We start from the raw sequence: 26,722 nt of genomic DNA on the forward strand, positions 1-26,722 counted from the left end.
TCAAAATCTGCGATCTGATTTTTTGTCAGCAGTCTTATATAACTGGTTTCCATGGATTTTCGCAAAAATTGGCTCATTCCAAGACAAGAAATAAAAAAGTTGTCAAAACGTTAAATCTGTGAGAGTACAGCTTTAAAGGCAGAAAGTAAAGAAGTATGCACAATTTTTTTCAATGTATTATTATGTTTAACCAATTTGAATTAAATGATCGAAAAAAGCAAATTAGGGTGGTATTCGATATTTGTCTTAAATGAATCTAAGAACGATGTAGCTAATCGGATTGCTCGATATAAATAACGGACCAATACAGTGAATTGGGTCAATGATGTATGACTAAAAGATTGAATTAAGTTGTATATTGAATACCACGCATTGTTTGTAGAAAGATAAACATATATTGGCGATACTTCGACAGGGACATTTGTGGCTACGTAGCTATAAATTTAAACATAAAATAAATAATGCATCAAAATTAAATAAGTTGCTTTTGTGCTTTAAATAGACTTAAAGTGACACTCTTATTCAAAATCAATACCTACACATAAATTTTGAGTGATAAACCTTTAACTTCTTACAAAAGAAAGCATTTCTGGAAAATGTTAATATTATTATTACTGACTGCAAGATTGTAACCGTCTATTTAAAGCTGAAAACGCAAAAAAATATTAAATCTTTGGTGAGTGCTAAAAGATTTACTGTGATTTACTATCGTCTCATAAGACAGAAATACCGTGTTTTCTGCACATTTCTTTCAAATTTAACTCGGTATCCTTTATAAGAACAACTGTTTTGATATTTATTTAATATTTATCCTTTTTGGTATATTTAAACCATTAAATTAATTGTGATAAATCTTATCTGAGTGCATCTTTAACTGCAATTTGACTGGTACGAGTATGTACAAGTACATATGATCAAGTACAATTAGCGTTTCGCAATCTCGGTAAGGCGACTTTAAATTATTTGGTAGGATTATATCCCCGCCCGCCCCATTTTTCCGCCTCCCCTTAATTTTTATTCACTCAAACAATACAGGGTTTGTATCTTAGTATTGGTCCGAAAATGTCCACCAACGTCTATGTATAACAGTCACATGTACGAAAGGAGAATAGTTACGATCGTGTTCGCAGTTCGTCTAGATATACATGGATATGGTGTCTTATGCAATAAGACAAAGCATGAACACATATTCAACGGTGAAACAGACATCTTTATCAAAATACAAAATAAAATATCAACCCCGCTTTAAAAAATTGAATGAATTAATTCATATTGGACTAAATGTGTTTGAAATCTTACTTTTCTCTTTCATCTTCAAGTAGCTTGTACAGTTTTGGGTACTGAGTTGGATGTTGGCTCGTGTCAGCTCGTATCTCGACCTGGCCACTGAAAAAAAAACATCGTTTGTACTTAAAACGCAGATACAAACTATTTTAAAGCATAGTATGGTTTGTCAGCAAAGTATGTCCGCTGAACAGAAATGATCGATAAAATCACAGATTCGGACTATAGACACGTTTTAAAAAGTTGATCCCTGGTAATTGTTGAACTTAATCATTTATTTATAGTCAAACCCCGCTTGCTCGAGCTTGATATTTTATCTAGCATATATATCAAACACCAGATTGCAGCATTATACACTTTGCGTTTATGTATATTGTAACGAATAAAATCGAAAGCAGAGCTTATAATATTGCTTTCATATGTCCTCCTTTTGAAAGGAAATATTTTATGCTTAGTCTTCATTCAGGACAATCACAAAGGAAAAGCCGCCCGAGTCTTCCATTTTATTCGTATGTGTATCTAAAAGGTATATAAACAAGAGCGCCGAAATTTGAACGCTTGCTTCTTGTCCGATGTTTTTAATTGAAAATTGGCAATAACGCAATTATTATTGTAGCTAAAATTATCAGTAAACATATTGCCTACGGCGATTTGTGTGCCAAATTCCTTTGCAGATTGAACGGTTTTAAGTTACGACAAAGGTGTAGTTTTTGCACAACGGCGACAACAACGTTACCAACCAAGCTATGGTAACATCTCGATTAATTTATTTGAAAAACGGACGAACCTAAACCAGCTGTGCCAGAAATCTGATGGTATTTAACTGATTCGGCAATACATTAAGCCTATCTTTATATAAAAAAACTACCCCACAACACATACTGTGCCACGCGGGCCCTTAACTAGATTATTAATGTCGTTGTTAGCGGACAATACCGGGTAAGTAGCCGATGTAAGGAATACATATACTTTATATACTTTTAAGGGGGGTGTGTGTATCATTATTAAGTACAAGTTTTGAATAAGAAATATCTTACCTGATTATGAAATATATGTTGTTCACCTGGTCCCCCTGTTTCACCAGGACAGAATCGTAACAATAAATCTCTTTATACATGGCCATCGTCAACTGCTTCTTGTATTTCGGTGTCCATGAAGAAAACAGGTCATTTGTCTTAATAAATGCTTGTTTTTCTTCAAATTCCGCAGCCAGTACGTCGCGAACTGCTCTATTGTACAGCGCCCGATCGACGACGAGTAAGTCCGTATCCTCTTCGGCAACGATCGTAGCTGTTCGGATGGCATCGTCGGAAACGAGCGCAACTTCGCCAAACGGAAAACCGGTTCCTGAAAAATAGATGGTAATTGTTATTTTTGTTTTTGTTGTTGTCGTCGTCGTTTAAGTTGCCGTTGTTGTTGTTGTTGTAAATGTTGTTGTTGTTAAATAACAGTCATGCTATAAGTCTCTTCAATCATGTTAATATTTTTTCAGTGTTTTAATCATCGCATTTGTTGTTATCATGGCATTCAGACAATTTTCCGCTAATAATCGTTTAGATCATATCGCATTACTAGCACTTTGGCAAATGATACACGTAATGATTACAATCCTTGGCATACGCATGCATTTAAAAAGGCGTCTCTTGAAACTTTCAAAGGCGATCTCCGGGAGAAATCAGAACATTTCGAAGGTAACGAAAGACATTCGGGGTAACATGTCATCCTAATGATTCGTTGACTACCTTAATGCATCTATCAATGTTTGAACCTGGGAGGGGGAACTGGCATAAATGGGTCATTAAAAGCGGGTTATTGCCGATCGAAAGAATTTTGACAGGCCAAGAGATATAGATTTGGTTATAGGCCGGATTCTATTAAAACGAGTCCTTCTAATTTCATAATACATTTACAAGTCCGTTTCTAAGAAAACATAGTATCAATGCATTATCAATTATTTCGATTGATAAATTGATTACATTTCCTTACCAAGACTCGTCACAAAGTTCCCGAGCTTCGATCGATCAAGGACGCCGTCTTTATTGAGCGTCCCGATGGCCCCAAAAGCATCTTTCTCCTCGCCGTCGTTACCGCCATCCCGGTCCTTGTTAAGGATAAAGATGGAGATTTTGCCTGCTAGGATGATGTAGAAACTGCAAATATAGTTACAAGATGACTGTTAAAACACCCAAAAACCTGTGCAATCGATTGGTAAATATATTCATTTGTGTGCTAAAGATACAAATCATAGTTCTTGTATTTTAATTTGGTCAAATACTGGATGAATGTACAAACAAATGAATTCAAATTAAGGGCTGCTTGGTTCCCATTTTTTTCTAACGTCATCTAGAAAAATGACGTCATTTCAATGACTATTTATGGATTTTTATTGAACGTAGAAAGTGTTTTTTGTACATTTCGCAAAACAAAACACGTGCGATCTGGTTTACTGGCGTTATGATATCATCAATTTTATATCAATTTTGACGTCAAATAGTTTTTTTTCTAAATACCGTGTTTTGACGAATATTACTATGTATTGATATCAGTTTATTGAAATGCCATAATGTTATTTTCATAACCGAAGTGGGTTGATGTTATGACACGGCCATTTGCCCAGGAAATGCCTGTCCGGTTTTCAAAAATAATCCTTACCAATCTCCGATTTCTCCTTGTTTTATGATGACGTCATCACGTTTGTATTTCCCAACGCTACAATTTCTGACAATGTCTTTTAGATATTCTGAAAATACACAAATGTTTCATTTATCGCCATATGTTCGATATGTTGAACCAATGGTGGCAGTATCGGTCAGAGATAAGGAATTAATTGTATTTGAAATTGTTTCTAAAAAAGAAATCGATCGACATTCCTGACCCATCATCAACTACCACCTGTTGGCCATGGCCTTGTTCAATAAGATATCTTGAACCGTTGTTTAAAAGTGCTCAATCCCTGATACCCATTCCTGTAGAATCGTAAAATTCCAAGCAGAATCCCGTTTTTTAGATTAACTATACGGGTGCTTAGGTGCATGTGAGTTTAGTTTGTGGTCATCAAGCCGGACAAGTGTATACTCCGGTTTCCCCCACAACACAAGACCACACTATCGCGGAACATCGTGCCAACGAGAAGTATAAAGTATAAGTATAAGTTAGGTTAACTTTCTTCACAATCGTTGTAAAATATGTAATGTTTAAACTAAAACAGAAATCAAACTGTACCATAATATGATGACTACTGATGCGAGTTGTGACAGAAATTTACGCTTACCAATCAGATAATGATGTTTATCGTTATGTTTCCGCATTATGAGTGATGCAGAATAGATGATGAATGATATCTGCATCAGAATGGAACGAGAAAAACTGACTGGCAACGAATAGCAATTTACAATTACAAAAGGGCCATTAGAAAAACGAGACAGTGAAATGAAAATCCAATCTACAAGTATTGGTTTTAGTGGTAAAACAAATGGAAATCCTATCTAATTAAATTTTCGTTTGTGATCATTCGAATATGACACGGAAAACAAATACATTTGCTAGGAGCTTGAACAAAAAGAACAAAAACTATTCCGGTTCACGAAACATTGATCAGATATTCCATAAGTATCACAAGATTTTCATCTGTTTTCGCTTTTTTTCCTTTAAACCGATACGGAAACCTTTTTAAGCAAAATAACTCAAATAATTCGTTCAAGTCTTAAACATATTTATTATTTTTTCGGCAACAATATCAAGTTGTATGAACTTGTCGACTTTTCGTGACCTCCGTTGATGGAGTTTTGCAAGAAAGATCTGGGTCGCGCATATGAAACGACCCAAATCATAAGCACCAAAAACAGTTATGAAAAAGGGGAAAATGTAAATATGAGGATTCATGGATTTCCCAAATCGCGCCCGTGCGTTGATACTGCATGAACGCCAGACATAAGAATCTATCCTTATTTAATTATACGAATATAAATACGATGGTCAAAATGTACAACGAAAAAGGCGTACATTCAGAAACAAACAATATGTTCGGCCTTATTGAAATACGAGTTGTTTGAACACACTGTGCCGATTGTTCGCACTTGCGCCGGAATATAAAAACATCTTAAGTAATTTCTAATCTTAAGTCGTTTTCCTAAGTTAATAACTTCTCTTATGATTTAAATAACTAAGTTATATAAGACATATTTTTTTTGTGAATGATTTTTATCAAAATGTTCGTACTTTTGCCGGTATTCATTATACATCTTAAGGCGTTTCCCGAAGTAAATCATCTCTCTTATCATATGATAAAAATAACTTTGTTATATACAATGTTAGAAATAGTTAATTTCAAAGGTATTATCAACATAAGATACTTTTATGCTGAAACCCTATGACTTTTTTAAAAAACTGACTGAAGTTAAAAAAAACTGACTTAAGTTAAAAAACTGATTGTTAAAAAAACTGACTGAAGTTAAAAAACTGACTTAAGTTAAAAAACTGACTGTTAAAAAACTGACTGAAGTTAAAAAAACTGACTAAAGTTAAAAACCTGACTGTTAAAAAACTGACTAAAGTTAAAAAAAACTGACTGTTAAAAAACTGACTTAAGTTAAAAAAAAACTGACTGAAGTTAAAAAACTGACTGTTAAAAAAACTGACTGAAGTTAAAAAACTGACTTAAGTTATAAAACTGACTTAAGTTAAAAAAACTGACTGTTAAAAAACTGACTGAAGTTAAAAAACTGACTGAAGTTAAAAAACTGACTTAAGTTAAAAAAACTGACTGAAGTTAAAAAACTGACTGAAGTTAAAAAAACTGACTTAAGTTAAAAAACTGACTGTTAAAAAACTGACTGAAGTTAAAAAAACTGACTTAAGTTAAAAAAACTGAATGTTAAAAAACTGACTGAAGTTAAAAAAACTGACTTAAGTTAAAAAACTGACTGTTAAAAAACTGACTGAAGTTAAAAAAACTGACTTAAGTTAAAAAACTGAATGTTAAAAAACTGACTGAAGTTAAAAAAACTGACTTAAGTTAAAAAACTGACTGAACTTAAAAACCTGACTGAAGGTAGAAAACTGACTTAAGTTAAAACACTGACTGAAGTTAAAAAAATGTACTTGAGAATAGAAATGGACTTAAGAAGTTTTATGAATACCGCTTTATATCGACATTGTATTTAAACTGTTTTGTATACTTTACAAAATGGGAATAATCTGAAGGAGAAATGATAGCACTTTGTCTTTAACGATTTTAAAACGTATTTATCTTTAATACCAGGCATTTCAAAATAAGCCTTAGCATGCAATCACGAGGATTAAATGACATTGTTCACACAGATCGAATGTCGTAATTTATCACAAATGGCAATTCCGTTAAGAATATATTGCAATTCAAAAGTATTAATAATCCATGGAATGCAGCGCTGTTAGAGTTGCAATTAGAATTAATGACATAGATAGCTAGCTGTGTTATAGCTATTTAAAAACAAACTAGTCTATTTTATTAAAACCTTCATTCATTTATCAACACAAGTGGTCCTTAGCTAGATTGTATGTCACGTAAAGCGTTTTTATCAAAACATATTATTATGCCTAATCTGGGAACGTGGTATAGATCTACTTCAAATACGACGGGTAGATTCGATATGTATAAGTGTTATTTCTCAAATCTAAGATATTTATTAAAATAAATTCATTTGAAATATTGTTTTCAAACTTTTAATTAAAAATTGAAGACCAGCGGTGGCTCTTTCTCAATGGTAACATTAGATACCCCCCGGCCCACCCCACTCAATCCTGGGGCTACTCTTTATAATATAGTTTAAACTCGCTATGTCGAAGTCTGTTATCTCGATATTCTGGTTATATCGAACTGTTTTCGAAGATGTTGGGTTTAGTTAGACATGTTTTGTGTTTCGTTTACATTGATTGTTCGTTATCTCGAAGTATTTCCCGGGGTCCCAGCGACTTCCATATAGTGAGTTTTGACCCTTGTCCAGCTCAAAGGGGGCGGAACATCTTTATTTATCCAGATTAGTACAAATGTCGCTGTTTCATATCACCAAATAGGCAATGTATCCACCTTTGCGCGATAAAAAAGAAAACAACGCGCCGACCAAAGAGAGAACACATTCATAACGTCACATTATGTTTACCAGAACGGGGCTACCTAGCGAAAACATAGCAGCATTAATTTTGATTACATTCTTTTAAATCAATTACTGTAAATTAGGAACAATGTAAAAGATTCTTAACTGTGTTTGTTTTTTTGTCTGAGAAAAAGGCGATTGATCGTTCTTTTACCTGACAACAATATCAACCAGTATGTGCTCCATAATGCAGCTTTAAAAGATTGAAGTAACCGAAGACATTCAAAAACATTTAACATATAAGCTCTATGAAACACGTATCTATGGAAGCGCGTATGAATAACACTTATCGACTCAACCGCAAGTCGACCTGACTACATTATCGCATAATCAGTATATACGATATACGCTTCCATACGTAACAATGTGTGGGGCGGTATGATACATAATAAATATACTAAAATAGTTTTTGCCATATCTATGTTCATCATTATCAAGCTGTATTGTACATGAAAACCCTAACTGCAAATTAAAGCCTTTTACATGTGTTAATTTGTGAAATTCTTAAACTCTCAACAGAGTTTAAAAGAATGATCAGAAACTGTCATCATTTTCCTCGAGTAACATTGCGCACCTTAAAGCTGCACTCTCACAGATTGACCATTTTATCAACTTTTTTTTTATTTTTTGTCTTGGAAAGAGCAATTTTTTGCGTAAATATCTGCACACCAATTATATAAGAGTGCTGACAAAAAGTCAGATCGTAGATTTTCATAATTCCGTTCGAAAAATAATGAGTTATGGCTTAAATCGTTACTAACGGTTTAAGAAAAAATGCATATAACATCAATTTTTGGACTTAGATTTAAAAATCTGAGATCTGAACAATTGTCAGCAGTCTTAAATAACTGGCTTCCATAGAGTTTCGCAAAAATTGGCTCGTTCAAAGGCAAAAAATAAAAAAAAGTTGTCAAAACGTTCAATCTGTGAGAGTGCAGCTTTAATGGCCTATTGAATATTTTGATTTGTGACTTCGATAAATTGAGGAAATCTCGTCTTTGGGCAGTAAAATATATAATAAGATACGATAAACACAAAACTGTCATTCCATTCATTGAATTTTATAATATAAATAATTTGCCCTTTTTAAGCGTCTTTATTTGTAAATTCGATAAATTGTTAAACTCCAAGTAAAAAAAAAAAACTTTACGAAAAACTGCTCTAATTTCCATCCACTTTGACAACCGTTCATTTAAAAAGTCTATACTTGCTAACTCGACTAGTTCTTGAACTATCTGCATCGACTTGTACTGTATCTTAAAATGCTTTCTTAAGCATTTATTTAAAACTATTTGCGCTAAATCGATAAATTGTTAAACACTCGTTATTTTTCCTCTGGTGCTGAAATCTATAAATTTTGATATTGCAAATTCCTGGTGTTAGGATACAAAATATCACAGCGCTGTGAAATAAACCCTAAAATAGCTACATAATGCTCTTTTCATGCACCAAACAAATGGCTTTCATCAATATTTAATCATGACCGATGTTGCGGATGACACGGACTAATTTTTGAAATTATTATGAATAAGAAATTATATGCTTGAAATATTTAACAAATACTTGTAGCATGCAGATGAAAGACGCTTTACTCTACTCATCTTTCGAGCATGCATTTTATTCTATTTCAACCCAATATTGCATACATGTGTTTAATTAATATTACCAATTGAGATCTATAACACCTTGTTAATATGCAATTTAATAGATGAACTGCAACACATTGAATAAAACATTATCGCAAATACAGGTCTTATAATTATTAAAAGACAAACTTTGTAGCTACATTATGTTTAATGAAATGTCACGTCTTGAAAAAAAACGTGCCAAAACTTAGTATTAATTTTGTTTAGCGTTCTGTGACTCTGTTCTTTCGCCTAGCGACCAAGCATTCAAGTCATAAAAAAAATATTATCAAAAAAAAAAAATACGGTTGTTTTTTAAGTTTACGATATAAATGATGAATTAGAAATTTAAGAATACATAAACCAGTGTTGTAAACAAAAACTAAACAATTAAATGTTTATTTATTATCTGCATAGACAAGAGCCTGTTACTAAATAAAAGGATTATTCAAAATCTTGTATTTTTGTAATAAATAGGGAATCTTAAGATAGTCGGTGGATCTGTAGGGCTGTATAACTTCAAAATCCTGAAGTAAATTCGATATTGCACGATTCGGTCAGATGCGATCAGTGTGTGTATACCACGTGATAAATTACGTCATATTTGCTACGTCGGAAGGAAATATTTTGCTTAAAATGAAGACTTAAAACAAAGATTACTTTTCTTATACTACACCATTTTAAATGAAACAAAGGCCAGTTTATGCCGCTTAAAGAGCCCCACATTTGTTTAATTACCGGAGCTCGATAGGGTGATGAGTTTCACCAAACACTTAGACAAACCTGTATCCAAAATAATGTTTTGACAGTGCTCCGTCAGACGGCCGTTTTGAGAAAAGGTTTGTCAAAGTGTTCGAAGAAACTTAACTCTCAATCAATCTCTGGTAAAATACCGAAGGCAGGGCTCCGTAAGCTACGTAAGACTGCGCTATGTTTCATTTAAAATGGTAAAGAAATAGTGAAGATATCTTTGTTTAAAGTCTTTTTTCAAATCAAAATATTGCCTTCCGACGTAGCATTTATGACGCAATTTATCACGTGGTATACACACACTGGCGATGTATTCAAGGAACTGTATCCATAAAGCTACTTAAAGTAACTGTTCAACCTTGTTATTATTTCTATACATTTTTAACAATGCTCATTTAAAAAAAGAACCATTTTTCAAAAAAATAAATCATATGCAATTATCATTTGGACCCTTTTCTTTTTGTTTTCGTTTAAATATTTTTCGTGTAACAAACATTGTTGCTTTTTCTTTAAACTCAAGTCCGAGAAAAGCATTTCGTGTTGATTTTTTTTCAAAAATGAAAATAAAGCTTTTAAAATCGACTAAATGTAAATATTTATGACAGTGTAAACTGTCCATATACATCCGCAGTTGTTGTCGCTAGAAAATGGCCGAGGAGTTCCGATTGATAGAAAATCGATATGTTGTCTACTGATTATGTTGAAGGCATGCACTAGTTCAGACGGAAATTTAACAGATATGAACAATAACATATTTAATCAGTCAATGTCATTAGGTGTATATAGTTGTATACATGACGTTAATATTTGCACCTTAAACTCGCCAAAAGCATTGCTTTACTGTTCACATATTTGATGTGTATTAAACAAATATATCCCGTCAATCTTATATCTGGTTGCATAAATTAAACAAACCACGGTTAGTCTGTAATTGTAGAGGTTTTAGCGGATTTTAAAAAGGGCAGGTCAGTGCAGAAAATGGGATAAAGGTAAAAAGAGTACATTGGGCCGAATGTTCAAAAATTAGTAAAAGTTAACAACTCGGTTAACAACATGATTGTTAACTTTAAAGTCTTCATTGCTCTGAAAATGCTCTTTTGATCTGCAGTGATGTTGAACCTCGTTGGCTGGAGCTCCCAGGGACCGGAGAATATACCTCGAGTCTTAGGGAACTCGAGCCAAGCGAGAATGCTTACCTTCAGTATAAAAAATCGGTCTAATACATCGAGCTCGAGCAAACAAGAATATCGAGCCAAGCATGTTCGAGCCAACGGGGTTCAACTGTATTTCTAACACGATAATAGACACATATTGGAGCTGTGCTTGTTCTTTTTTAAGTATATGAGAACATCACGAAATAGTTCACGTTTGAAAGTTAACAGCGTTGTTCATAATCATGTTGTTAACTTCAACAGAGGTCTGAATAATCGGCCCATCGTATCGGGCTGTGACGAACTAAGATATCATGTTTTTGACAGAATATGTAAGAAATTGTGATTAATAGCTATCATTGCAGTAGCTTTAAGTTTCAGCTGCCGTTTAGGTCAAATCGGTATGTATTTATAATCTTATACTACGTTTTAAGTAATTGGATTTTAACCAGTTTCCAGCAGGCGGGGAACCAAATCATGGCGTCATATATTTTAAGATGTAAATCTTAACGAATAAGCGTGGTACTCACTAAAGGCCGTTAAGCGATTTATTTGCCCGGAACGTTGGCTATATTAACGTTGGTTATATTAACGTAGGTTATATTAACAAAATAAATTGATTATTTTATTATCTTGAATAATCCATTGCGGACAGAATGGTGATACCAAAAATCACGACACATCAACAGAAACTTACCTCAGGCTGGAAGATGCTCTCAAATTTAACCCTGACTTTTAGTTCTACCATTTGAAATTAAAGAGCTTTCAGTCACTTTTACAATTGGCTGTTGCTATAAAGAAAAAAATGGATGTATGTTTTCAGAATTTGCCTGCCTGCCTGTTTAATACCCGTCCGTCTGTTTGGCTTGCACGCTGCCTGCATGCCAGACTAAATATCTGGGTTTCTTTCTGTCTGTCACTTCAAGTTGATGAAATTAAACACTTCTTAACCAAAATAGAATACAGTGTCGTTTTTTTTGTTTTGTTTTTCATTTGTTATTCGCAAAATGTTTAACAGGTGGGGAAGTGGAATCATAAAGTACATCTATAAATATGTCAAACGTTTCACAAAAGTATAAGTACACTAAGCAGTGTACAAACATAACACCTCGAAATGAACTGTCCATGTTTGTGAAACTCGGCTACCGAAATGAATCTTGAATTCAAAATTTATTACCGCTTTTGAGCTAAAATCAAATATATGTTTACCTATAACTGCATCAATGTTTCTTTATTAACAAGGCAAATGGCGTGTTTTATCACTTAACTTAAATAAATTTGCTAAGCTAATTTTATGGTTTGATTTATTTTCCTGAAGTGGAGAAAGGATATAGAACATAATAAATACTTCAGAACATTGCTTCAAACAATATACATGTCTTATTTACCATAGAACACTGCGTTTAAAGATTCAATAAATATTTTAACTTTTTAAATAGTTGTTGTCGTTGTGTTCGTTGTAGTGGTGATTATTGTTGTTTAAGGTCGTGTCGATGGTATGGGTGATGATGATGATGATGATGATGATGATGATGATGATGATGATGATGATGATGATGATGATGATGATGATGATGATGATGATGATGATGATGATTGGTGGTAATGTTGATTTTGATGCTGCAGTTGATGCTGCCGCTGTTGTTTTTGTGGTCGACGTTGTTGTTGTTGATAATGGAGACGGTTGTTGTGATTTGTTTATAACGGTATAAGATATAAACTGTGGTAAATATTTTGAATATGCATGCAGTACAAGTTTCATGAACTGTTCGTTTCATTTGCATAATCCAAATAAATGCACTGTTATTTGAGTTTGTAAATTAAATGGTTGTTTAGACGAAAACATTCATAAATTAAATCATATTCTTAAAAGTGCATTCTGCCAAGTCGGTTACCGCTTTCTGTACATTTTATTTGTTGTTTATTCGTGGTGATCCGCATTTTACACACGCTAACAATATTGTTTATTGCATTCTGCCCTGTCGGATACCAAATCAAATCAAACCAAATTTTATTTTCAGTCGGTATTACATAACAGAGAAATCATTACGCTTTCTCTACCGTTTATTTGTGGTAATCCGCATCTTACACACGCTAATAAATTTGTTAATTGCATTCTGTCAAGTCGGTAACCACCCTCTCTACCGTTTAGTATAGGTGATCCGCATTTTACACGAGCTAATACTATTGTTTACTGCATTCTGCCATGTCGGTATTCACTTACTTTACTGTTTATTCGTGGTGGTCCGCATTTTACACAAACTTATGATATTGTTTATTGAATTCTGCCATTTCAGGTACCGCTTTCTCTACAGTTTTTTCGTGGTGATCCGCATTTTACACAAGTTAATTCATTTGTTTAATGTTAACGTGCATGTCTCCCCCAGTTGGATCAACGGACGGATAATGATTTCATTACACACGAAGTCGGACTTAAACTTAAAGTTAAATTTTTAAGTCAAAAATTGGTTTGGAACGTTAGTAATTTAGCGATTTGCACATGCGCTCTTGCTGGTAAAAATGCGCTTAGAAGGTTATTCTTTATTTTTGCTTTATTAATGTTTTTATAAACTAAATACTGAAACGATTTCATTTTGTTGATCCCTTATGGTGCAAATATTGTTCACAGATTACTTAATAAATTCCCTATATTTCCTATAGACAATTGACCAATTTGCACGCAAAAACACTGATTTTTAGTGCTTCATGACCTCTACACTATATATGATAGGAAGGTTCCATGTGTATAACACATTAAATAAAGTAAGATAAAAAACTATACATGTATATTAGTTGAACGTAACCACTGTGTATTCGACGGAGTGACCTTATGCGGTTACGGTGTACAAACAATGCGGTGAAAATGTAAACAAAACAGTAGATCAAGTAAGAGTTGTTTTCTGATCCCGTATTATGCTACTGTCGTTTTCTGATCCCGTATCATGCTACTGTCGTTTTCTGATCCCGTATCATACTAGTGTCGTTTTCTGATCCCGTATCATGCTACTGTCGTTTTCTGATCCTGTATCATGCTACTGTCGTTTTCTAATCCCGTATCATACTAGTGTCGTATTCCGATCCCCTATTATGCTACTGTCGTTTAATGATCCCATATCATGCTACTGTCGTTTTCTGATCCCGTATCATGCTACTGTCGTTTTCTTATCCCGTATCATGCTACTGTCGTTTTCTGATCCCGTATCATGCTACTGTCGTTTTCTGATCCCGTATCATGCTACTGTCGTTTTCTGATCCCGTATCATGCTACTGTCGTTTTTTGATCTCCAGCATGTTCAGAATGTATGTTTTAAATCACAAACCATTCTGCTGCAAATACGGAAAGTAACCAATGGTCTGAGATAGCATAACCATGCTTTGATTCACTGTCATGAGTCAATTAAAAGAAATAAGGCATGTTACAATAAGTATGCACTTCCGAATCGGTGCAATCCGTATCGATTCTCCAATAAGCATCAGCATTAATGATTGTTTTCCATGGAAGTCTCAAACGGATCGATAGTTTGACTTTATCTTGAAATTTGATAATTTACATAAAATAAATATTTATCAAATGTTTTGCATCATTCGTTAAGTGGTATAAATAAAAGTAGATAAAGTTCTCTTCAACAAATTTAAGCAAGGTTTTAGTGAGTTGAACCCTATTAGAACTATCTATGAAGTGCGTCAGTGGAAAATGACAAGTAGATCAGTTTGCATAACATTTGTTTAAGCTATTTAAACAAGTATAAGGGTGGGGTAGGAGGCGGAATACATATTAATTAGCTTTGACAACGGGAAAGTGTGGGGGTTTTCAATGAAAAAATAGGGTTTTAACCAGGCTTTTTTTTTAAAAAAAGCATGGTGCTGCAGCAAAGCGAAAAATGGGCACATTGTGTCGGGCTGTGAAGAATTTGAACTTGTTAAGAAGTATGCTTAATTTAAAGCTGCATTCTCACATATAGAACGTTTGGACAACTGCTTTTATTTTATGTCCTGGAACAGGCCAATCTTTGCGAATTCCATGGAAACCAGTTATATAAGACCGCTGACAAAAAATAAGATCGCAGATTTTTATATTTAAGTTCAAAAATTGATGATTATGCAGTTTTCTTAAACCGTTAGTAAGCCATAAAATATTATTTTTCGAACGGAATTATAAAAAATCTGCGATCTGATTTTTTGTCAGCACTCTTTTATTATTGGTTTGCAGATATTTACGCAAAAATTTGCTCTTTCCAAGACAAAAAATAAAAAAAAGTTGTAAAAATGGTAAATCTGTGAGAGTGCAGCTTTAAACAAACTTAAGCAAGGTTTAAGTAAGTTGAACCCAATTAGAAATATCTATGAAGTGCGTCAATGGAAAATGAAAACTAGAACATTTTGCATAGCATTTGCTTAAGCTATTTAAACAAGTATGAGGGTGGGGTAGGAGGCGGAATACATATTAATTAGCTTTGACAACGTGAAATATTGGGGGCTTTCAATGAACACATAGTGTTTTAACCAGGTTTAAAAACACACACATGGTGCTGCAGCAAAGCGAAAAATGGGTACATTGTGTCGGGCTTTGAATAATTTCAACTTTAAGGACATGTTAAGAAGTATGCTTAATTGAAGCAATATTAGGTTTTTAACTGGCAAAAGATGTCAAGCTTATATGAAATTTATCATAATCATTTTTATTTAAGTTTCAATCAAAACAGAAGAAATAGTTTATGACCGTAAGCATATAATTCTATGATGACAGAAAGGTGCATATTACTGGTCCCCATGAGGGCATTAGGGTGCTACCAAAAGAATAGGGTCCAGTACCCTTCCATAACCTTTTAGCCAAAACGCTAAAAAGTATACACTTTTTTGTATGGTATGCTCAGTCGAAATAGTTTCAGATGCAATAAGTTTACTTTTCTTTTAAAGTGACACTCTTATTCAAAATGAATACATACACATGTATGAAAAACATCAATTTTGACAGATAAAACTTCAGCTTCTTACTAAATAATGCATTTATGGAAAAAAATAATTTCTGATAACTAGATTGTAACTGTGTTTTTATTAGCAGAACGCGCAAAAATATAAAATGATTGGTGAATGCTAAAAGATTTACTGTGGTCTACTAAAGTCTCATAAGGAAGAAATACTGTGTTTTATGCTGATTTCTTTCTAATTAAACTCGGTATCCTTCATAAGAACAATTTGTTTCGACATTTAATTATCCTTTTTGGAATAGTGAAAAAATGTGATTAATTGTGGTAAATATTTTTTGGGAGTAAAAGTGCAAGTTAGTTAACGGACATGCTTGACCACTTTCGAAGAATGTTGGGGAAAGCGCTCGACAATTTCATCATATAAACGTGACATTTCTTATTCTCAATAGGGGAAATCGTGGTTAAAGACTTTTTTGTTTATAAGCGTCATCAAATATTAAGATATATTTTATGTGATATCCCCACAGCCGTTATAAATCAACTGAACAGTCCTTAACACTAATTACAAAGTATTAATCTTTCTTTACGAATTAATTTTGCGGTTTTTTGATTGCGGATTTACGATAAAGCACTTGATGTTCCACTTGAGATCAGACTTATACGTCCAGTTAAAGGGGTTAATGTACTTAAAGTGCTTGGATTTATTAATTTATGGACTTTTGTAAACAAAATCAAATAGGTTCAATAGCTTGCATGGGGATTATTGTCATATCATTTATGTATATCAGTTCCGTAAAAGAGCAAAATTTGACGACGTTTATAGTAAATAAGAGAGTAGTTAAATATACAAGAACACTTTAAATATCATGAAAAATAAACTCATATTAGGAAAATATAGCTCAAAGTTCTTACCTAGTATCATTAAATCTTTCTGTGTGGTTTATCATAAATAATTAATTCATTTTATAATAAGGAGAACTGCAGCACATAAAAAAAACGATGTTCTGAATTCAGTAAGACCTATCATAAAATCTCAGTTAAGTTTTTATAATTTGATGGTTTTATTTAAGTGTCCCGCCTTAGCTCGAATAATATATTTGAACAGTATGCGAGTTGCATGATTTGTTAACGTACTCACCGACACTACTTTTATGTCTAATGGCAGTAAGTAGCTGCGTACATATGCTTCTGAGATGAAAAATCTAGAGCGAAACTACTTGAATCGGGATTTGTACCCATAGCGGAGATTTCCACAACAGTCTGAGCTCAAGTAGTGTTTAGAGTTCTGGGGTGGTTTTTAATATTGGTCTTAATTGGATGTAAGAACGATGTAGCTAATCGGATTTCTTTTTTAATAACTGACCAATAAAGTGGATGCAGCCAATAGTATCGTCGGGTTGGTATCAGGAAATGACGTAAGGCGGCTGTAATAGGGGAATTTCCCACAACCCAACCCGTCCCCGCTCCCACTAAATAAAGGAAGTTTTAAATAATATGCCGCTTACAACCTGAAGGGGGAGGGGGGTATTCGGTGACTCCCTAGTAACAATTCCTTTAAAATGTTGTATTGTGAAACCAAATATATTTCAAACAATTATAATAAGAGTCTGCTTGGAAATAAGGGACGGATCTATAGTGTCGAGCTAGAGGGGGTGTAATTTCGGGAATACGACGCTTCACACATAACCCAAAATACTTGTCATGATTTGAGTGTGTGTCATTATATTTTGGAGTCCACTCCCGAGAAATGTTTGGATATAGTTAGCCTGTAATGGTACATTATTGTGTGATGCATTATACAAAGTCTTCAACAGTGATAAAAAAAATGTTAACTTTGTAAATTTTCGGGGGGTTGGCGCACCCAACCTCCACCGAATACTCAATATATGCGCTAAAATGCAGTGTTTTATTACTTATTGTTTCAGAAAAACAAAACTCTTTCGACATGTTTTCGCTAAGGCTTGGTGATTGAGACTCTTGTCGTAATTATACATGAAATATCAACAGCTTATAAACATCGATATTTGCTCGTAAAAGCCACGGCCCTTATATCACTGTCAATATTTATTTTCGTTAAGAATTTGAGTACATTAATTTTATATCGTAAGTGATTTAAAACTATAACACTAAAGGTAATTTCAAGGGACTCGCCCATGTTTTGTAAAATAAAATTTTTGATCGAATAAAGTCTGGCAATTCATTTGGATTATTTTAAACTAAGATACTGACGGCAGGAACCATTCAACAAATGTTGATATATGCTCAAATATTGTCTTTGAAGTCAACTTTTAAAAGGGCACTTAAGTCTTCGCGGGGTTACTTTATGCACCAGTCACTTGCAACCACGCCCCCCCCCCCCCAAGGTCCGGGGGTATACCGGGGATAGCCGGGGAAATGGGCCGCGTTTTTACCTGCCAGGTGGCCCCGCAGTGCCGAGTGAATGCGGTGGTTTTGTCTTCGCCCCAAATATAGAGGAGAATGGGCGTTACCTAGAGTCCCTGTAGTGCGGGGGCATTTGGCGGGGGTTTTACCGACGGTTCGTCCCCAGGGCGGGGATTTTGCCCGGGCTTGGCTGGACCGGAAGTCAAAGTCCCCGCTATTCCCCGCACCTTGGGGACCGTGGTTACAATTGACTGGTGCATTACATGTACCTCCATCCTCCTACCCCACACCTCCATCGGCTTTATCTTACACCTTATCTTTATTTAATTTTACATTTAATGGCGTCAACAAACGTTGTGCAACATGTCTTTATAGTTTTGTCTTATACTCATATCGCTGCCATTTTGATCGCCCGACAGATTCTGATTCCATAATTTTAAAAGCATTTGATGAAATCGAAATGCCGAATTTTCAGTTAAAGCAATTGCTTTGTTATAGTATCGTAGTATTTAGCAATTCGCGCATGCTTTTTGCGCTTAAAATGGAGACATTCGCGACAACACTCTGGAATTTATTACTAAATCTTGTTATACTAAGCAATTTAATCGGTAGCCGGGTAGCGCCGATTTCATACTTATTATATAGCAAATTTCCTTATAAAAATACGGAATTCATACATTATACTACGCAGATTAGATGCGATTTTTTACATTGCGCAACTTTTCAGCAGATAAATTGACCCTAATAATGGTATCAGACAATAGAGGAATGCTAGAATGATTTCCATGATTCAACAGTCATCGACCTTAATCATTATTTCGCCATTCCACAATTGTCAAAGATAACACAAGGAACTTGCGTTAATAGTGTATTAACAGCTTAACCCATGTCAACATTCAACTTGATTTTTTTCCGGATTCGATAACAGATTAGGTTATTTTCCAAATAATTAATCGTTTTTTTCTGTCCTATTTTCAAAACATTTCAAAAAGTCAAGGGGTTAATTTGAACTTTTCAAGTTTTTTCATGGTCAATTATTTCTAAAGTACAAGTTTTGAGTAGTATGTAAAAGCTATTAGGTAATTATATTTATGTTTTAAACACGCCTTCCCCATGTCATTAAATTTATTATCAGTCGGATTACCTCGGTCATTTTCCATTGAAAACAACCTCGGATGTATGCCGGTACATCAGTAGAAGTAATTCAAAGACTATTGGATAAAAGTCCTAATTAATTGTGTTTTAACGTGCATTTGTATTACTTAGTTAAAATTTATTGCAAATTCAGTGTATTATTGCATCAATAATTAAGATTCGCAAGAGTAAAGTCATTATGTTGAACTGCTTAATTGAAATTACTACGCGATCTACTTACAGCGTAGTTAAATGTTAAGATTACTGACATAGCAAACCGTCCATATACAAAGAGGTTGTTTTCGATGGAGAGTGGCCGAGGTGTTCCGAATGTTTTATTATTGACCTGATTGTTATTATTAAAAATATAACTTTAAATGTATTATAATTGTAAATACATTTCAAACAAAATAAAATTACAGAAATTTCTGAACGTCTTAAAATTCCACTATCTGCAACCTACATTGGCTATCAAAGAAGTCCGCTACATGAAATTGAGATTTTAAAGTATCATTTATCAGCCAGGGCGATAAGGCCAGATTATCACATAAGCCCCATGTCAATACGAACAATGTCACACATTTCCGTGTTAAGTGGAATGTCCGAGCGATGACATTTTTGTTTTTGTTCGCACTGGTCAGTAACGGTCACTAACAATCCAAAAACGATAACTTCTATTTCTGTATTTCTGTGTCAGTTACTCATATTATTTCCGCTTGTTCCTGTTGATAAGCAGTGTTTCGACTTCAGCTGTTCAAACGGTAACTTCAAGGCCACACCTTCAACAATTATTTGTTTACAGTGACCCGTCAAGCTCATCGGCGTCGGCTTCGTCATCGGAGTGCAAACATTTTTAATTTTGATCTAACTTAAAGACCATTGATGATATTTGAATGAAATTTGGTAATTTTATTGCCAGAAACTCGGCCATAACGCTATAAACGTTGATGATATATGAATGCAATTTGATACATATATTGCCAGAATCTTGACTATAAGGCTAAATTATGCCATTTGTTCGACTGAAAAACAAAACAGGTACAGTCGAACCCCGTTGGCTCGAACTTCCAAGGACCGGCGAATTTACCTCGAGCCTCGGACAAGTCGAGCAAACGGGAATGCTAACTTTCAGTATAAAGAAAACGGTCCTTAACATCAAGTTCGAGCCAACGATGAATTCGAGCCAACGATGAATTCGAGCCAACGATGAATTCGAGCCAACGATGAATTCGAGCCAACGGGGTTTGACTGTACGCGTAGGCGTTCCCTCCACGGCGCTCGTGTTTAATGAATGTGTTGCTTTAATTTGGCGTCAGTATAAACTTGATGGTGTCCATTGTGATGTGGCACTTTCACAATTGTCTGTACGCGTACAGGTAATGTTTAGCAACTTTTCAAACTAATTGCTTAATATGACCTTACTATAAATCTGTGTCAATGACTCGGATTGTTTCCGCTACATCCTATGACCTAGACGCTATTTGAATGAACAACCATCGATACGTACGCGTTCAAGAAATGTTTCGCAACTTCTCAAACTGATTGTTAATGATGGCCTTACTCTTAATATGTGCTAATGACTCGGATTGTTTCCGCTGTGTCATGTCAACCAGACGTTTGTTGAATGAGTAACCATTATAATACACGTTGAAAATTTGCTATGGTAGTCTTTGATAATATTGACTAAGGTTTCTATTTTGTCTTTTTTTTAGAACTGCGAATGCAATCTTCAGTAACAGGCGCCAACAATTTAATAAACAAATATTAGTCATGGAATAGCAGCGGTCCAGGATTTTGCATTGAACATGGTCGCGTTTCGGAGGCAGGTGCATTTTTTTGACAAGCGCTCCCCCAAAACAGAAAGATATTTGTTGATTAATATCAAACAATTTTTCCTATTGTGTTCTATTCATATTTCATTTCCGCCTTTAATACTAAAATGTTAACTTGGACAGTTTAAGCGGGAATAGTGTGGGTGTATGTTTGAGGGCTAAGTGTTTGTCGTGGCTATTCCTCTAAATTGAGTCCTGTCACCTGTTTCAAAATACTACAACAACATATTTGTCATTGATAAAATTATCACTACAATGTCTAAATGTGTAGACTATAGCTTCGTAAACAACAGCCCCACAATTTCTATTTCAAGGGATACACTGCATGGCTTCGAATGGATAGTACACCCATATTCAGTTTATCGGGTAACAAGGAAACGTTTCAGAAACCATACGATTGCAAATGAAATATGAATGCCTGCATTTGAAAAAAGGCCGACTTTTACCTGTTTTTAATGTGGAGAACAACTTGGACTTCTTCCGTAACCATGGTAACAAATCCTGGATTTCAAAATCTTGTCGAAGATCTGGTTTCTTTCCAATTACATTTAACACTTTTTCAAATGTATTTGCCATTTTCACACAGATGAAATTCAGAAACTAATCTAGTAGCAAAGACGTCGTTCACAAGTTTGTCATTTTTCAGCAGGTTTATATGCACTTTTGTCCGATATCGATTATTCATGTATGATAGAACATTATTAAAGTATACAAATATACATATAAAATAACACAACTATCAAGTGTTATTTTGATTAAAGCTTCAGAATGTTCCTAAATTGTGGAATTCGTCTTCAATAATAGTGCAAGTGCAAAGTCGTCTTTCCTTTGCTTGTCAAAGTCTTATAGAACCAGGTAGTTTGTCATACTTTTCGATTCCCGACAGGCTGATTTTCAATAAACTGAAAAAGAAAAGGAATGTCTGATTATTAGAGGTGCAAGATTTAAATCTTTGTTTTGCTTTTTTTTGTATTTGATGAGGCCAATAAGATGCTGTCGTGTTCAGGGTCCCGTTTTAAAAAGAAATCTTAGTCGTAAACATTAACGCTGCTGAAAAGCGTCCGGGTTATACCATCGGCAGAAATGATGTGATATAATTATTACGATACTTTTATTAAAACGCAGCTAACGCCGCAGACGATCTTTACTGACATGGAACCAAGACCCCCCCCACCCTCCAATTGAATCGCCGCACAAATTCACATTTAATCATTTAGAACAGCTCTGATATTAGAAAATCCATGATAAGATTACATCCACCAAATGTCCATTTTGTAACGAAAATAACCACCAAAATACAAAGTAGCCATTTTATTTTTATTAAGAACTTTAGAAGCTCGCGCATGCGCATAGTTTAGTATAGAGGCACTCGATAGGCATTTAGCGCTGTGCATAAAGAAAGTTAGCTTTTTATCTAATACAAGGTCTGTCAAAGTGTAAAATTGTCGGGTTTTCCCCTTGTTATAACGATGAAGAAAAACAGACGAACGTTGGCATTCACTTATTGACGCTCTTTCCTTTAATAGCTTGTATCAAATAGAAATGGAAAATAAGTGGGCAACACATTCTTTGTCCAATTAAAAGTCAGAATAATTATACTCATAATTTACCAGATTATTTATTTAAGTTAATCAGCAGTCAGCCGTTATTGACTTAAATCAGGTGAACCGGTAGATATCAACAGTGGCTGGCACACTTTGTGGGTAGTTTACACAATAGTAAACGTCGCATCAAACAAATCATTTTTGCTTGAACATACAAACAAGCTTTAACCATTACGAAGGGGTTTTTCATCTTAGATAAAATTATGTTTCAAACTCAATCTTAAGAAACAAAACTTTCTTATTAAGGCGACGGAACAATCCTAGCTTGTAATTAAAACTTATTTCAATAAAATGCTTCGCAGATAGCTTTCTTACACACGATCAACCTACTTCTCACGATATCTGTATAAACTCAAAAAGCGAATTGATAGTTAACAATCGACACGAAGTGCTCAAATACTCAACTTTTAAAAACGTATGTTATACCCAAATTTTGTGTATTGATAAAACATCTTCAGCGGCGGTCGCTAGACACATTAATTATAATAAAATCTGAATTCAATGAAACTTAGCATTAAAAAGGTTTACAAATAAAATGAATACAATAATTATCTTTAAGTTATATAAAAATCCCCACTTAGCCCGATGTTAGAGACCATTTAATCTATTAATTAGACGTATGCCATACTGCGATTAATCATTGTCATATTGAATAATATATCTCTTTTTATATTTTCATTCAATTTTTCATTTTTTTTATATATTGACAGATGATGTTTTCTTCACAATTTGTCAAAACAAGGAAAGGTTATTAGATTTATGGTACTAAAATCGTTATCAATCTTTAATTTACGTAAATTATGTAAAGCTAGAATATAATGTAAATCTATCGTAGAAAACAGAAATGAAAAGTACGTGAATAGTTCTTAAAAAAAAGATACAATAAGCAATAAATGATTAAATCGTTCAATCAATCAATCAATCAATCAATCAATCGATCAATCATTCGATCAGTCATAAAATTAATCAATCGATCGATCAATCAATCAATCAATCAACCAATTGGTCAGTCAATGAATACTCAATCGATCAATCAATCAATCAATTAATCGATGAGTAAGTAAATTAATCAATCATTCAATCAATCAATCAATAAATTTATCAATCGATCAGTCAGTAAATTAATCAATCGACCAATCAATCAGTCAATAGATTAATCAATAAATCAACCAATAGGTCAGTCAATGATTAATCAATCAGTCTTTCAATCAATCAATCAATCAATCGGTCAGTTAATCAATCAATCAATCAATCAATTAAAAGAACAATTGAATAGAATAGCCTCAGAGTAAAAAAGTATTAATCCATCAACCATGGCATGGATACAATTTGATATCTTAAAAACAATTATGTAAAACTTAAACCTGTTTAAAGCATGCATCCATATCCCCAGATATATACTTCTAATTTGCATTTTGTAGTTGATTTACATTGATAATAAATATCAGAGCTTTAGCAATAAAATTGGACTCAGCAATAAAAATCCTCCCCTTGTGAAGATAAGAAGTTGCATTTTTACATTTTTATGCTATTTCATTTCTAGCTTGCAAATATTCGATTACTTACATAGATACATGAATATATTTTGTAGCTGAATATGTTAAAAGGCCGTTTATTATAGATAGACGAAGTATTATGAGTGATAGTAATAAACATAAATGATAGTAATAATAATGATAAAAATAATGGTGATGATGATAATCATAAAAATTAAAAAAAATAAAAAAATATTAATATTATTATTATTATTATTATTATTATTATTATTATTATTTATAATAATAATAATAATAATAATAATAATAATAATAATAATAATAATTGTCATCATCATCATCATCATCATCATCATCATCATCATCATCATCATCATCAACATCATCATCATCATCATCATCATCATCATCATCTTCATAATCATCATCATAATGATCAATTATTTTTAATTCGTAATTCTTTTAAATGAAAAAGAATTACATTTAAACAAATTAATAGAAAACAAAATACGTAGAAAAATAACATATTACAATAAATCGAAACCTACGTCTATGAAATAAGAAATCCATACATTCAAGTGAAGTTACATCCAAAGACACTAATTAACCATTACATCGAATACCAGCATAATGGATTATATCAGAAAGCACTCTCCTCCGCTGGTTGTTATCACTAAGTCAAGAACCGCAAGCCTAATATTAACCTAATATACTCCAATTGATGTATGTTGCCCGGTTTGTTAAACCATAACGGGCTGTACAAACAGTCGCTTTAACAATCGGAGATGATGTTTACCCTATTTGTGGCGATGCCATCGGTTTTATATTCATCCTCTCTTTGCTTAAATAAGGCCAAGGAAAAATATAGGTTTCACAGTGTGTTTGTTTGTTTGTTTGTTTGTTTGTTTGTTTGTTTGTTTGTTTAACAGAAAATTACGGAATATGGATCGGGAATGATGTTTACCCAATATGTGACGATGACATAAGTTTTTATTTTACATCCTCTCTTTGACGGCTATTTAAGGCCAAAGGAAAGGCAATTAAAGTTCCACATTCACTTTGGCACTTTGATGTTGTTGTTGAGTTTATAAAGGTCTGCCCACGCCTTGTAGTGGTTGCATTATGGCTTGATCCCATTTCATCCTCAAGTGTGACTTAAAAAAACACAATTTTGAATTCAAAGAGGGAGTTTAACCCCCAACGGTTGATGGGATATTTGGCAAAGGAGTAGTTTTGTACCCTAAATGCCGCGAGACCTGCGAGGAAGGACATCTAGACAGGTCCCACATTTGGCACTTTGAAAAGAGAACATTTAAGGATATAACTCAATTTGTGACGATGGCATCAGCTTAGATTAATCCACTTTCTGATAATACGAGGCCATGAAAAGAATATATAGGTTTAACGATTTGCCATCCTGAGAAGATGTAATTAACGTTGAATGACTATTTTGAGACGTTGGCATAAGTTTAAATCGTCGTCTATTCAGTGGTAAAAAAATGCTAAAATAAAATAGCTTTTTAATTTGTCATTTTGACTTATACAAAAGAGTTTCTTTTTATTGTAATAATGATATTTTCGAAAAAAAGTCCGTATCATACCAGCGATCCTAAATGTTATGTAAAATTTCTGATCAAATACAATGATATTTGGAACAAAGATGACAAACTATAAAAAAAAGAAGAACAAAAAACAAACATGGTATGGACGGGGGAAAAGTAATCCCTAATGACGTAATAACGATTTTGACATTTGTTCTGCATATTACATTACAATTTTCAAAACTTTATATCACATGAAGCTATTTACACAGGCACCAACAATAGAAAATGCTTAGCCTTATTTGATTTTGCCAATAGCTTGCGAAAGTGAGCACTCACAATGGAAATTACGGGCTCGTCGCCTGCCATTGTGAACATAAAAAGTCGGTCCAATTACTTTGAACTGTTGTAAGCAATAGCATGTCCATTTCATTATTTGTAGCAGAATCCTTTTCCGTAAATCAATACGAAATAAATGAATAAAAAATATAAAACATAATATAACTGAAATTTTATATAATTTAAACATTAAACTAGTGTACTTGTGATCGATTATGAAAAATGTTGACCGTAGATGTCTAGTTTAAGTAGTCTTTAAGTGAACCTCAAACCCAACCGACCACGAGCCCCAGGTGAACCCAGGCTGGCCCACCCCGGCACTTACAAATCATGTGTACCGTAAAGGGTTGTTTATTGATCGGTATCTGGCTCTCGTTGCCAAACGTCAAAGCATTTCTGATGCAGTCCCTTTTCTTTGAACACAGCCCTAAATGTGAATTAGCCTATTAAAGTTACGAAGGTAATTTGACACACTGCAGTGACACCAGATTAAAACATTCGGACCATCTCGGCCATTTTCATCGA

The 26,722-nt window shown here is 33.8% G+C and overlaps 1 protein-coding gene across 1 annotated transcript in view; it reads right to left on the reverse strand.

Moving 5' to 3' along the window:
- LOC128224800 (uncharacterized) overlaps window positions 1-25,003 on the reverse strand; it is a 29,765-nt gene extending 4,762 nt beyond the window's left edge. Inside the window, exons 1-6 of the mRNA XM_052934852.1 lie at window positions 24,866-25,003; window positions 21,664-22,119; window positions 3,937-4,024; window positions 3,271-3,434; window positions 2,322-2,631; window positions 1,300-1,386 (exon numbers count right to left, since the gene is read on the reverse strand). Of these exons, the coding sequence (XP_052790812.1) occupies window positions 1,300-1,386; window positions 2,322-2,631; window positions 3,271-3,434; window positions 3,937-4,024; window positions 21,664-21,793 (779 nt within the window). The 5' untranslated portion in view covers window positions 21,794-22,119; window positions 24,866-25,003. The remainder of the gene's footprint in view (window positions 1-1,299; window positions 1,387-2,321; window positions 2,632-3,270; window positions 3,435-3,936; window positions 4,025-21,663; window positions 22,120-24,865) is intronic.
- Between the last annotated feature and the right edge of the window lie 1,719 nt (window positions 25,004-26,722).

Source organism: Mya arenaria, chromosome 17, assembly GCF_026914265.1.
Source record: "Mya arenaria isolate MELC-2E11 chromosome 17, ASM2691426v1".
NCBI classification, from domain to species: Eukaryota; Metazoa; Mollusca; class Bivalvia; order Myida; family Myidae; genus Mya; species Mya arenaria.